This window comes from Anguilla rostrata, chromosome 4, assembly GCF_018555375.3.
Source record: "Anguilla rostrata isolate EN2019 chromosome 4, ASM1855537v3, whole genome shotgun sequence".
NCBI lineage: Eukaryota > Metazoa > Chordata > Actinopteri > Anguilliformes > Anguillidae > Anguilla > Anguilla rostrata.
In genome coordinates this window covers 9,192,207-9,206,945 of record NC_057936.1, presented here as the reverse complement: position 1 = coordinate 9,206,945, position 14,739 = coordinate 9,192,207, and the positions used below count along the sequence as shown (strand labels likewise).

Below are 14,739 nucleotides of genomic sequence, written 5' to 3'. Positions count from 1 at the left end.
GATAATGTTAGAAATATTCTGCAGAATACAGTATAAAACTCACTCAGCTGGCTATAGTCAGGCTAATGCTGTCAACAAAATATTACAAATGAAGGATATAGCTTTGATTTGTAATTTTTTATGGCTTACACAAAATATCAGTTCTGCTTGCAGAACTATTGTACTACCGTTGCTACAGTTTCAACTTGTGTAAATTTTGAATGTCCTAGAAGGAAGAATTTTGAACAATTTCCCTTTTTTGTGCAACATTCTTAAACTGGATTTTTGTTGAACCTTACTTTTTGTAAAATGAAAAGTATTTATTTATTATTCTATTTTTACTCAGTAAAATGTTCAATGTGAAATCAACATTATGGTCCCTATTGGACTATATGGTCCCCTATATATACTTGGTTAGAGCTGAAATAACACTGGGCATTTTACTGTGCATATTTTATTAAAAAATCACCAGAATGCAGCAAACAAAGTCTCTGAAACTAAGATTTTTCTGGGGGTGAGCCCTTAGACCCCTTACCTTGCTTTAGTAATTTTACTACATGGAAGAAGATTGTCACCATAAATTCTCTCTTCTGTGCTTCAGGTGACATCTCTCAACCACAAGTACTTCCGGACACATCTTGAAGACTGTCTTTCTCTTGGGCGCCCCCTGTTGATTGAAGATGTTGGGGAGGAGCTGGATCCAGCCTTGGATAACATCCTGGAGAAGAATTTCATCAAATCTGGATCCACATATAAAGTAAAACCTGGATTTTGAATGTACACTTAACTTCCAAATATAATGAAAAATAATATATTTTATTAAACTGAACTAAACTGAGTTTAAGCATTCAACAAATACTAGGGAAAGTAGTTGATTCAATAATGATTTTCTACAGAAAAACACTGTTTATTAATTGGTTCAACACTTTCCCCAAATCTAACAAAATAACAGTTCACAGTCTAACAGTTGTATCAGCTCCAGTATGGGCATAACCACTCCAGTACAGGTGCCAACAATCTATTGTTAATAACTCTGAGCATGAAGAAATGTGTCACTCTTGGCCTGATATGCCAGATTTACCATAAATTAGATTCATCTGGATACAAAGTCAACCCAACGTATATGGCTCCACATAGTAAGAAAAGGATCGGCCAAAATACCTGTATTATTATTATTTTTTAATTATTATTTTTAAAGGAGCGGATTGGTTTAAATCAGTTTTCACCTGGATATTATGTTGCTGCACTACAAAAAAAGAAGGGTACAAGACACTGAAAGCCTTACAAATGCAAGATCAATAACCTGAATGTGACCACTCATTATTGGGTTTACCTTTGTGGCATCTTTCAGGTCAAAGTGGGGGACAAAGAGGTGGATGTGATGAAAGATTTCACCCTTTACATCACCACCAAGCTGGCCAACCCAGCCTACACACCGGAGGTCAATGCAAAGACGGCGGTCATCGACTTCACTGTCACCATGAAGGGGCTGGAGGACCAGCTGCTGGGTCGAGTCATCCTCATTGAGAAACAGGCAAGTCTTAACATAGATTTTACAACCCTTTAAAAAATGTATGTGTGCACTGTATCTAAGTAATTTTGAATATACCAAGATAGACTGACCATACAGTAGACTTATGGTACATGACCCAGTCAATCCGTAGGTGTTGCTTCTATGCGATGATATACTGTTATGGTGGCTGATTGAAACCCTCCCTTCCCTGGGTGATGCTAGATCTAACTGTGAATTTCTTTGTGGGGCTGCTAGCTCACAGCACTCGAGTAGTTCTTTAGTTCAGGAAAAAAAAAAAAATATATATATATATATATATATATAAAAATATAACTGTATAAAATAAACAACACTGTAACAAGCACAATAATATTCTTTAGCTGTTTTTAGTGTTTTTCACCAAGGCTGTTTTTAAAGAGGAAAAGTTTTGTTTTCAACAATTAATTATTTATTTCCAAAAAAAAGATAGTTGCCCAAATTATTTATACCTCATGTTTCATGATCGTCGTGCAATAAGAATGAAAGAAAATGGTAAAAAAGTGAATGTGGGTAGAGTTCTCCTTTGAACTACTCATCCTCCCTACCCATCTTTCTCTCTCTAAGGAACTGGAGTCTGAGCGTGTGAAGCTCTTGGAAGAGGTGACGCTGAACAAGAGGAAAATGCAGGAGCTGGAGGATAACCTCCTGTACAGACTGACCAGCACCCAGGGCTCGCTGGTGGAAGATGAGTCCCTGATCGAAGTACTTCGTGTCACCAAGACCACAGCGGAAGAGGTGAGAGTGGTCGAGGCCTCTTTTATTTTTACCATATCTCATCCAGTCCCATGAAAATCTATACATTTCTTGTCATTTTATGTTTTTTCCCTCTTAATATTGCATTTAATTTACATATATTAAAATTAATCTTATTTTATTCTAATCAATCTTGATATTCTCTTGTTTGTGCAGTATGCAGAGGTACTTGTGTTTTGAAGTAAAATGGTCAAATGTCTCTGCACAAATAGTTTCAGTTTTATTAGAAAATACAAAATTATTTTACAATTAGATGGATCTACACTACAGATAGCTTCATAGTAATCAATAGTCTCAGACAAAAAAATCAATATATTTTACATTTCACTGACACAAAGGCCATTTTAAGATCAGAATAAGCAAGTTTCGCAATTTGCTTTCATAAATCCTTTCTTGCCATTCTCAATGACCTTCAGAAATGTAGTTCCAGTTCTATCATTTCTATGAATAATTCCATTGAATATGTACCCGTCGAAGGCTGGAGATAAGTACTAAATTGTCTTGATGATGAAGTACCCGCTATCGATATTATTTTATAATCAGATTTTTATCAAATCTGACAATGTAGGCTCTTTTTGTTGCATGGTAACACCGTCACATTTCACAGGTGAGCGAGAAACTCACAATTGCCGCGGAGACGGAAGCTAAAATCAACTTGGCAAGAGAGGAGTACCGGCCCGTGGCCACACGGGGCAGCATCCTGTATTTCCTGATTGTGGAGATGAGCCTGGTCAACCTCATGTATCAGACATCATTGCGGCAGTTCTTGGGCATTTTCGACACATCTATGGATAGATCTGCAAAGTCCCAAATCACCTCCAAGAGAATAGGGAACATCATTGAGTTTCTCACCTATGAGGTCTTCCGGTACACCGCAAGGAGCCTGTATGAGGACCACAAGTTCCTCTTTACCCTGTTGCTGGCTCTGAAGGTTGACCTGCAAGCAAAAAACATCTCCCACAATGATTTTCAGACCCTCATTAAAGGTGAGTCATGGCACAAATGACGCTTCTCATATTTTCTCCATCTATCCACTTTTCAGATAATTTCTGTATAACATCAACAATTTGGTGGTAACAAAGCACAATTTCACTTCCATATCAGGCGATTCATGTAGGAATTACCTTTTTAATCATAACCTCCCCATACACTAGTCCTCTCTATAAATGATCATAGAAGCACTTAGATGCCGAAAACATAGTTATCCTACTGTGGGAGGGTCACTCATTTGTGATAACACCTGTGGCAATTAGCTTCATGTTAAGTCCTTGTTTTCTTTTTCATTTTCTTATTTCATTTAAACCATTTTGAATCAATAGTCAAAATGTCGGAAAAAAATACCTTATCTGTAGCTGCATGCCTATAGGACTTATTGATATATCACAGCTGGTGTCTCCCTGCTTAATTCTTGACATTACTCCTCGAGCTCTAGTAGGACTGTGTTCTCAGGTATCTCCCCTCAGTGCTTACATGCCCCCGCAGTCGGTAAACTAATCTCCTGGCACAAGCTTCATTTTCACACTGCTGACTGTATCCAGATCTATTTTAACACCAAGATCTCGCCGCTCACACCAGTGTCACAGATATCTTCTTCACGTACCTGGGGGACGCATGCAGGCATGTGATAGAAATTTTGACTTCAAAGGGGGCGATACATTATCAGCTGGCAGGAACCCAGATAGGTGGCCTTTTCACATTCATATTGCGCCTGTCTTGCTGACTTGTGACCTTGTTCAACCTGTGTTGCTGGGATATGAATGTCAAACAGGTAAACTGAACTGATCTTATATAGCCATTTCCAAGGTAGACGTCTTTGCAGTTTCAGTACCTTAGCCCTGTACGTCTGGGTCATCCCATGCCAACTCAACTAGAAATAGGACATTTTGTGACCCATTACTGTCTAATTTTACTATACGGTTTCACCAAGGTGTTTTCAGTTCATTTTGTATATTCAGGGCTCAAACTTTTTTCCCAACATGCCCGGTCAGGCAACTGTCCCACACTGCATTTCTACAGCATTGACAAATATAAATAAACAGATACACAGTATCTCTATCTAGGGCAGTGGTAACCAGACCCATTCCTGGAGATCTACCATCTTGTAGGTTTTCACTCCAAACCTAACAAAGGACACCTCATTCAAAAGATAGAGATCTTTGTTGAGCTGCTACGTTGTCAGGTGTGCCGAATTGGGTTTGAAATGAAAACCTACAAGGGTGGTAGATCTCCAGGAACAGGGTCGATTACCACTGATCTTGGGCAATCAATTTATCCTGAAAACAAAAATTTCCGTTACACACATTACAAGACATTTCCTCATTTATGTGTGTCACTCAAAATGTGAGTGAATGATTCGGATTTAGACAAGCTACTGAACTTCACCAATCAATTTTGATTCTCTCCATGGAACTAAAAACTCATTATTCAGCTGCAGGGAACGTAGGAAGGACCAAGATAGCCTCAGTGAGCATCAGCAAGTTCTTGCACTACTCTCTGTGATCAGGATCCACAAAGAAATCAGTCCGTGCCCTTCCTTGCTTTGACTGTGGTAGGGATTTAATCAGTACTTTTGCTGCTGGCGATTCCACAAATCTGTCTCCGTTCCCACCAGCATCTAAGGCACCAGTGAAGTGATCAGTCACACACTTATTCAATTCAATTCAATTTTATTTGTGTTGCGCTTTTTACAGAAAAACTGTCACAAAGACACTTTACAGAGTAGCAAGGCAAGAGACAGAGCAATAAGATCAAACAGAGCAAACACCAGGCCTGAACCCCCAAATAGCAGGTATATAAGGTAAAAAAAAAAAACTCCCAGTCGGGAGAAAACCCTCAAACTGTGGCGAGAAAAAACTCCCCAATGAAGAAGAAATCTCGAGAGGAGCCCATCTATAGCGGGGGGAGCCCATCCTCCCCTGGCCAGCCTTCACCAGACACTGGCCCGGATTCAATCAACAAGGACAGTGTTATTTTAATATAGGATGTTGTCTTCTGTAGCATAACTTGATTACTGATGCCATTTTTGACCACAGGCGGGGCCTCCCTTGACCTGAACTCGGTGGAGCCCAAGCCCAGGAGGTGGATCCTGGATATGACTTGGCTGAACCTGGTGCAGCTGTCCAGCCTGTATCCGTTCACCCAACTCCTGGGACAGGTGGCCCGCAACGACCGCAGTTGGAAGGCCTGGTTTGACGAGGAGGCCCCGGAGGAGGCCCCGATCCCTGACGGGTACGACAGCCAGCTGGACACCTTCCGCAAGCTACTGCTGATCCGCAGCTGGTGCCCTGACCGCACAATTGCCCAGGTGAGATGCGTGTTGGTCCGCCATGTCCCATTGGTTGGTTGGACTGTGGCTCAGCCAAGCATCATTTTGTACAATCACTCTGTACAGACGGGACGTCATCAGAAGCAGGACTGATATAATTCTATTGAGTTTTGAGAATGGCAGCTCAATTTTAATTCAAGGAACTCAAAGAATTTTAACCCCCTTAAACCACACTTAAAACCAAGGGCTTTTTGTAAGAATCCCCCCCTGCCTTAAATAAAGTCCATTATCTCTGAAATTATATACAGTACATACATGGTTCAAAGCTTGAAATAAAGAACACATTTGTCTCACTCGAGAAGCATGCAGGACTTATTTGTTCTGAAAAACAACAGCAAAATCCCAAAATAGTTTTTTCTTTATTCTGAAGTGATCACATGTACTTCCGACAGAGGACAAAACCAGATTTATTTATGTATACAACAGCAGGATAAAAGTCTGGAGAGGATTGAACAAGCCTGTAAAATTTGACATGCGCTCTCCCAAAGGTGGGCCCAAAACCTCTCCAGATGGCACCAAACCTCCTCTCCAAATTGCAATATTGAATATATCTTTTTTCCCAGCCATATTCCACTTCCAGGTGTTAATTCCATTGAGGGCGGTACCCTCTGGAACCCCATAACAGCCTCACGTATGTGAGCAGGCATTGCTCTCTAAAATAACAGTTGATTTGACTGTGGTGAACAAGAGTTTGATAAATCCACCCACTCCGCTGGCATAAAATGTATGATAAATCAGTCACAAATTATTATTAATCCAAACCGAAATTATATGGTATCACTTGAAAAGCTCATTAACTTCGTTACCGTGACAACAGGGGGAGGCACTTGGCAGAGGCGGATGGGGGCTATAATCATTTATGTATGTAGAGATACAGACGACTGTCTCGTCTTTCAGAATTAGAGGCAGCTATAAAAAGAGCTTCTGGAATTAGCATGACAGCTGACAGCTTGCATAGCCAACGATTCTGAGTTCAGATCCGCCCCCTTAGCCCCTCAACAGCACACCTACTCACTGTTGAGATACTGGCAAACCACATGTTAGTAGCCTGTCAGTATATTTCCATGACTACCTGCAGCACATCAAAGAAAGCACATATCAGTTACAAAAAAAAAAAAAAACAAGTGGCAAGTCGGAATCCCGCCCCTGAATTACAAGCCACTGCTTTAGAGAGAAGTTTCAGGGTAATTGCATACCATTTTTCTCCATTGTTGTTATGGTTTCCATCGCGCTGGCAGCTAAGCAGTGGCGGGGCTTTGTTTTGCAGGCCCGACACTACATCGCTGAGTCGCTGGGGAGCAGATATGCCGAGGGTGTCATCCTGGACATGGAGGCCATGTGGTCAGAGAGTGACAAAAGGACTCCCCTGATCTGTTTCCTGTCCATGGGCTCTGACCCCACGGAGAACATAGAAAGGCTGGCCAAAAGCAAGGTGTGCTGAGCGCTCGCATGTACAATCCAACGTGTTGATTCATTGAGGCTCTTAAGCATGGCCTTGTCATGAGTCACAAATTACCGAGATGTATAATGTCCTCCTGTAGCCAGGCCAATCACCCTTTAAGGCCATTAGTCTCAGTGCCTTGGACTCACCTTGTGTTTTCCTTCAAATGATTGTTGAACGTTTTTCAAACTGGTTAAAGGGGTTGAATAGTCCTATTGTATTTGTTATAATACAGTGTATTTTAAGCTTTGTTTGTGATTTTGTTTTTATATGAAATTTCTATGTTGCACTGGTTACTCTAGGAATATTACTAGTCATTCAAAAAAAGGTGTGGGCTAATTGGCTTGTTGTGGTGATTATTACTATTATTAGCATTATCATTATTATTAGTAGCTGTAGTAGTAGTAGTATACAAGTCAGTTGTCATAACCTTTCATTTTCAGGACTTGACGAACTTGCCAAACAATTTAAAAAGAAATTGTCATTGTACTCATTGTTTGTCTAGATTTCATTGTGAGTGAAATGTAAGGACAGATATCGCTATCCCCCCCCCCCTCAGAACACACCGTGCCGGGCCATCTCCATGGGGCAGGGCCAGGAGGTGCATGCCCGCCGGCTGCTGTCTCAGAGCATGGCCGACGGAGGCTGGCTGCTCCTGCAGAACTGTCACCTGGGGCTGGACTTCCTGGACGAGCTGCTGGACACCGTCACGGTGTCGGAGAGCATGCACGACGGATTCAGGGTGTGGGTCACCACCGAGGTGCACCCGAAGTTTCCCATCAACCTGCTGCAGTCCTCCATCAAATTCACTAATGAGCCTCCTCAAGGTAGGCCTCTGCATTTAGGCTGCGGACCAATTTTTGTCAATAATAAACAAATTTGGGAAATATAGAATCCATGGACTACAGTTGTTACAGGGACTAACAATGGTATTAAAAAGTGTAACAGCATAACAACGGCTTGGTGTTTGTCACGGAAGTCATGGGTGTCACAGTTGCCATGATTTTTGCCATTTTTGACAGTTCTGTGACTTTCCACGCTTTTGCCATTTCTGCGATTCGTTTTTTTCAGATTTTTTGGTCATTTCAGATGGTAGCTGTCATATAACTAAACATAATCAGCAGTGAGGATTTGTAAAGGCCTACGCATTAAAAAAAACATAGTGAGCTTTCAAATAGGTCTTGTTTAGCTTCAGAGAAACACATTAGTAAAAGCTTAGTTGAGTTGGAAACATTTTGATATCTATAATTTGGTACACAAACATATTTTATGAACTGAGTTTTTGTATAGTGTATGGGAATAACATGGCTTTAAAAAAAAACTTTTCTGCTTCTTTGAGATGAAATTGTCTCAGTTGCATTATTCTCTGTATCCTCTGTATTATTCTCTGTGAGCGGCAGTGTAGTATAATGGCTAAGGAGTTGGTCTTGTAACATAAAGGTCGCAGGTTTGATTCCCCGGTAGGATACTGGCGTACCATTGAGCAAGGTACTCTCAACCTTCATTGCTCCAGTATATATCCACCCGTATAATTGGATACAATGGAATTTGCTCTGGATACGAGCATCTGCTACATGCCTGTAATGTAATGTGATGTTTTTGTTCCAAGGTGTGAAAGCTGGGCTGAAGAGGACGTACAACAGCGTGACTCAGGAGCAGCTGGACGTCAGCAACTTGCCACAGTGGAAACCCCTGCTGTTCGCTGTGGCCTTCCTTCACACCACCGTGCAGGTCTGACTGTGTGGAAGTAGGGTGATACTCTGTCTCATCATCGGTCGTTATCTCAACCCAGGGTTGTGAATGTGCGCTTGTCTAAGCCTGTTGTACATTTTTAGAGAAGTTTGCTGCAAAAAAAAATTCAACATTTTAACAGTTTATTCCTTCAAAGACTGAATTCGTGTTTCATAATGTGTAGTGTTTTATGTACGTATTCTTTAATTCATGTACTGTACTGCAGTGCAGCAGGTTATTCAGGATTTGTAAAGTTCTGCTACTGTTGCTTTGTATTAATAGCTCTAAAAATGTATTTTCCTTGCTCCCCGTAATTAAAGGAGAGGCGAAAATTTGGCCCTTTGGGCTGGAACATTCCGTACGAATTCAACCAGGCGGACTTCACGTCCAGCGTGCAGTTTGTGCAGAACCACCTCGACGAGATGGACGTGAAGAGGGGGGTGAACTGGAGCTGCCTGCGCTACATGCTGGGGGAGGTGCAGTACGGCGGCCGGGTGACGGACGACCTGGACAAGTGCCTGCTCAACACCTTCGCCCGCGTCTGGTTCAGCGAGGGCATGTTCGGCGACAAGTTCTGCTTCTACAAGGGCTACGTCATCCCCAGGGGGAAAAGCGTGCAGGATTACCTGCAGCATATCGACACCCTGCCCCTCGTGGACTCTCCAGAGGTGAGGGGAGATCAACAATCAAGAAAAATGGCATGAATAAAAATTTGCATTTTACCAAATTGGTATAGTCCACCATGGGCCCCGAAATTTCTCGATCAGCCCCCAGTCAGGACTTACAGCCCCCCCCCAGTCAGTATTTAAAAAATATTACTCATTGTGTCTGCACTTGGTGCTCAGCATAAAAAACTGCATTTAGACACAACGAAAGAGTGGCATATCTCAGGGGTGCTTTTCTATGCTGTGCCGTCTCAAACCATTTAACATTTCACTCTATAAACATGATGTTTATGACCCTGTGTGCCACCCAGGTGCAAATGTGGGTTATACAGCACAGTGCTAAAGTTTACAATCCATATATTTCAAGTTGTTGCTAACTTTGTATCACTCTCTTGTATCTTGTTCCTTTTGATTTATTTTGTAGTTGTCTGTCTATGACAATGCACTCTCCACTCTTGTGACAAACCATATTTGCCTGTGTTGCATTTCCCTATGCTAGGATATGTATCACAAATTCAATAATTATGCCTCTCTAACACTGAATCTTTACTTGATTTATTGTTAAATAAGCCAATCAGCCATCAATATCAGAACTGCAGTCCTCACTTACTTAATAATAGTCTGTAAAGGACACACCTGTAATAAACAATAATTAATTTCAGACTCTTTGAAAATGTGGACAAGGAAATGAAAAATCCCATTTAATGAATAACTGGTATTAAATCAAAATCGCTCAGCCATTGTTATCTGCCCGACGTGATAGTCCATAAAACATAAACATAAGCCATATGAAAGCAACATACTGCTGTTGCTTCCATTTCCAAAAAGGTTTTTGGGCTCCATCCCAATGCTGACATCACCTATCAGACCAACATGGCCAATGAGACGCTGAGCACCATCGTCAACATTCAGCCGAAGGACAGCGGGAGTGGGGGAGGGGAGACCCGCGAGGCCGCTGTGCTGAGGATGGCAGACGAAATGCTGGAGAAACTTCCCCCTGACTACATACCGCATGAGGTAAATCCCCCCTGAATACATACTGCATGAGGTATACTCCCCTGAATACATACCACATGAGGTAAATCCCCCTGAATAGATACCACATGAGGTAAATCCCCCTGACTACATACCACATGAGGTAAATTCCCCCTGAATACATAACACATGAGGTAAATTCCCACTGAATACATACAGCATGAGGTAAACTCCACTGAATACATACTACATGAGGTAAATCCCCCTGACTACATACTGCATGAGGTAAACTCCCCTGAATACATACTGCATGAGGTAAACTCCCCTGAATACATACTGCATGAGGTAAACTCCCTGTGAATACATACTGCATGAGGTAAACTCCCCTGAATACATACTGCATGAGGTAAACTCCCTGTGAATACATACTGCATGAGGTAAACTCCCCCTGAATACATACTACTGAATACAAGACTTACCCTTTTAGAATAGTGGTATTCAAGACACATTCACATTGTTCACAATCTGTCAGTGCTGTATAGGTATGGGGCATGCCACCCCACCAAGCTGTAACTTGGTGGGGTGGCATAACTACCATCCCAATGCAATGGGAGTTGCAGTCTTTTTGTTTGATGGATTCCATTTAGATGTACTTCACGGGGGGAAATTAAATGGTGAATCATTACCTGGGGCTGTTGTTGTAATTGTTTGCAAGCAGATGTTGCTATGATAGTGCTGTTGTTTTTGAATATTTTCAGGTGAAGGCCCGGCTTCAGAAGATGGGGCTTTTCCAGCCCATGAATATATTCCTACGACAGGAGATCGACCGCATGCAGCGCATCATTGGACGGGTCCGCATTACCCTCACAGACCTCAAACTTGCCATCGACGGTGAGTCTGTGAAGGTTTGAGATCTCCCCCCATAGATTCAAATCTGGGGACCGTGAAGGCCATTCCAACACCTAAATCTTTTATTTATTTGATGGTTGTTTTTGGCGTGCTTTAGATCATTGCCTTGAAATAGCCAAACTCCTTTCAGCTTCATTTTGTTTACTGACTCTGGGACATTAGCTTTCATTATCTCTGTAGTAATCTAAAAGGTGGGCACAATCACAGAAGATTCTTTCTGGAGCCTGGCCTCCATCTCCTTAATATCAAAGGAAACACCATATTTGCAAGGTCTGTAGCTGTTGCAGTTTTACTTGCGATTCACAAGCGATGCATTTTCGCGAAACACGTTTTGACGAGATATTGCGAGATATCTGCGAGTGAAATCCTCACGAATTGCTTTTGTGAAATGAGCCCCCTTGGTTTAATTCTGCCTGACATTGGGTTATACTGAAAATAAGCACCCAGATTAACAGGGATGTTTTTCGCTACTGCTCCTCCAGGCACCATCATCATGTCTGAAGACCTGAGGGATGCTCTGGACAACATGTACGATGCCCGCATCCCCCGGCTGTGGCACAAGGTCTCCTGGGATTCGGCAACGCTGGGCTTCTGGTTTACAGAGCTGTTGGAGAGAAACCAGCAGTTCCACGCCTGGCTCTTCAGCGGGAGACCCAACCAATTCTGGCTAACTGGCTTCTTTAATCCCCAGGTAAGGGCAAAGGATGGTGGTCAGGGAGTACCGTACGCAGACCTGGGTCAAATGCGTATTTGTTTTGGATTCAAATGCTTTTCTGTGGTCTATTGATCTTGCCTGGTGTAATTGAGCCTGCCAGTATGACCAGAAGGCGGGGTTTGCACTTTTTGAGAGTATTTAATTGGTTCCAATGGTACCATTTCAGTAAGAAGTGCTAGTAATCGGACAGTCCAAAATCACAAGTACTAGGATGGCATACCAGTGAGAACCCACCCAGTTCTTGCACTGTGTCGTCTGAGAATTTGCATTTCTTGTGTCATGTGCTCTTCTATGTGTCTTGGTTTCGTAAGGGTTTCTTGACAGCCATGCGCCAAGAGACCACGCGGATGAACCTGTCCAAAGGCTGGGCTCTCGACACTGTGATCCTGCACAATGATGTCACCAGGATGATGAGGGAGGATGTCACGGGGCCCCCACCGGCGGACATAGGTGGAGTCTACATCTATGGGCTGTTTCTGGACGGCGCTGGGTGGGACAGGCGAAACGTTAAGCTCACAGAGTCGTCTCCCAAGGTTGGTGTCAAAAGAGTGTGAAATTCTAATAATGACCATTTGCTGTTGCTTTCTCTGTTAGCACTTCTGCGAGAGTTAGGGATACTTACACACATACGTAGATATATTTGGCTGCTGCATCAGCCTCCCAACCAGGAATATTTCAAATGTAATATCATCAAATCTATGGTTATAGTATCGGTGGCATGGTGGTGCAGTAGCCTCATAGCAGAAAGTCGGGTTGAAAGTCTGCATATCCTCCGCAGTCCAAGACATGCAGGGATGGCTAATTGGAGAGTCTAAATTGTTACCAAATCCACCAGGCACAATCTCAAGCATCTGTATCCACAACAAAAAAAAAAATCTTTTTGGTCGAGATAAAAAACTTCCACTGTGTTTGAGCTTACTTTGTTTTATTACTTTGTTTCAGTAATATTTAGTGATTCAAACTCCCAATGGGAACCTTTCAGAAGAGACCACGTTATGTCTGTGGTCGAAACGGTTGAAAATTAGTAACCATTTTATTTTTTGGTATGCAAATGCAACTGTAACGGCAGTAACAAGTGCTTGAAATTTGAAAAAAATCAGTGGGCAGTCACCACTAGTACAAAAAAAGTAAGTAAATGCATTGATAGGCTGATGCATTTAATAGCTTTGGTCCATCACTGGTAAGAGCATGCTTTTTGCCTTTTAACAGAACATTGTTAGAAACAGTGCATACACAAATTGCATTACTAAAATGATAAAAACATGGCTACCATGTGTTTATTTTTTGTTTTTTTGCATTGACCCCCCCCCCCCCCCCCCTCAAAAAAAAAAAAGTGTTTCGTTTTAGGGGGTTTATGAGACCCTTGCCATTTACTGATGTTCTGTACATTGAACTGCCTCTTCTGATATTCCCAGGTCAGGAGCATAATAGAGAGAGGGCACTGTATCTTATTCAGTGGACAAAAGCGAGAGATTTCTTTTACGTGGATGCAAAAAAAGCTCTGAATGAAGACCCAGCATAGAACATATGTTATGTGACTACAGCATCTAAATGCATGTTAGAGGAATGACTCCAAGCTAAAGAAAATGAATATTTCACCACAAGGCTATGGCATTGAGACCAGGTGCTGAGTATTCCTTCAGCCTATAATGGTAACGTCATTGTCAGACTGAAAGCCAGGCTTTCTGAAAACAATGCAACTGCATCTGTTATGAACTAAAAAATCTTGAGTCGAGTAATCAATTGACAACAGGTACTGTTAGGGCGTAATAATGCACATACTGCACTGTCTGATCTCGGCATAATCGGCTTTCCCTGCAGGTGCTGTTCACGTCCCTTCCGGTGGTCCACGTCTACGCCATCAGCACCTCCTCGCCCCCCGATCCCAAACGTCAACAGCAAGGGGTTAGCCTGTACACCTGCCCCGTGTACAAGAAACCCCGACGCACCGACCTCACCTACATCTTTTCCCTGTTCCTCCGCACGTCGCAGGCCCCTGAGCACTGGACCCTGCGGGGAGTGGCTCTGCTCTGCGACTCCAAATGAGACCTGCCTCCCCAAAAGCATCGCTGGTCAGTCATATATGAATGTTGTTCTTTTATGTTGAGGAATCCTTTTTTTAAAAATTGTTTTCGTTTTTTCCAGCTCAGTTATTGTGTTTGGATTGTCATAGACACATATATAAATCATGGCACTAATATAGCAGTCTATTAATGCCAGGAATATGTTGTTTTCTTTCATTTCTTTCAAGCCCTTTTTCTAGGCACACAAATACTATACGTCTTTTAAATATTTTCAATTATAATTAATGCAGCATTGTTTAATTCATGTCTCTTATCAAATGGGGAGGCTAAAAAGTGGCTGTAATTTCATTATGCTGTCTGCGATTGTGGAATTGGATATCTATTTCTGGTAGTCATAGTGACTCCCTTTCATAATGCCTGTAAGTCAGTTCCAGCTGTCTTCATATCCGTGTTGCACATTTGTTTCTGGACTTTGAAGAGGTTGCTTTGTGTACTCTGTAAAGGTGCAAAGCCTTCTTGCACACAAAATATTGTAACTATTAGAACAGTTAACCCAACCACATTATTTGAAAAACTGCAATGAAAATACATCTGATAAATAAATAAATTTACCTTCTGTATGAATCAGGTCTGGTGATATAACCTGGGCTTTCCTTTAGATATTATTTTG

At 42.1% G+C, this 14,739-nt stretch overlaps 1 protein-coding gene across 2 annotated transcripts in view; it reads left to right on the top strand.

Moving 5' to 3' along the window:
• Window positions 1-14,685, top strand: part of dnah5l (dynein, axonemal, heavy chain 5 like) — a 63,833-nt gene extending 49,148 nt beyond the window's left edge. For both annotated transcript variants that reach the window (XM_064330483.1, XM_064330484.1), the window contains exons 64-77: window positions 581-736; window positions 1,331-1,513; window positions 2,096-2,266; window positions 2,892-3,270; window positions 5,317-5,588; window positions 6,877-7,041; window positions 7,610-7,877; window positions 8,660-8,781; window positions 9,102-9,449; window positions 10,275-10,463; window positions 11,180-11,312; window positions 11,813-12,021; window positions 12,357-12,578; window positions 13,867-14,685. In XM_064330483.1, coding sequence (XP_064186553.1) covers window positions 581-736; window positions 1,331-1,513; window positions 2,096-2,266; window positions 2,892-3,270; window positions 5,317-5,588; window positions 6,877-7,041; window positions 7,610-7,877; window positions 8,660-8,781; window positions 9,102-9,449; window positions 10,275-10,463; window positions 11,180-11,312; window positions 11,813-12,021; window positions 12,357-12,578; window positions 13,867-14,091 — 3,042 coding nt within the window. In that variant the 3' untranslated portion in view covers window positions 14,092-14,685. The remainder of the gene's footprint in view (window positions 1-580; window positions 737-1,330; window positions 1,514-2,095; window positions 2,267-2,891; window positions 3,271-5,316; window positions 5,589-6,876; window positions 7,042-7,609; window positions 7,878-8,659; window positions 8,782-9,101; window positions 9,450-10,274; window positions 10,464-11,179; window positions 11,313-11,812; window positions 12,022-12,356; window positions 12,579-13,866) is intronic.
• Window positions 14,686-14,739: the final 54 nt, after the last annotated feature.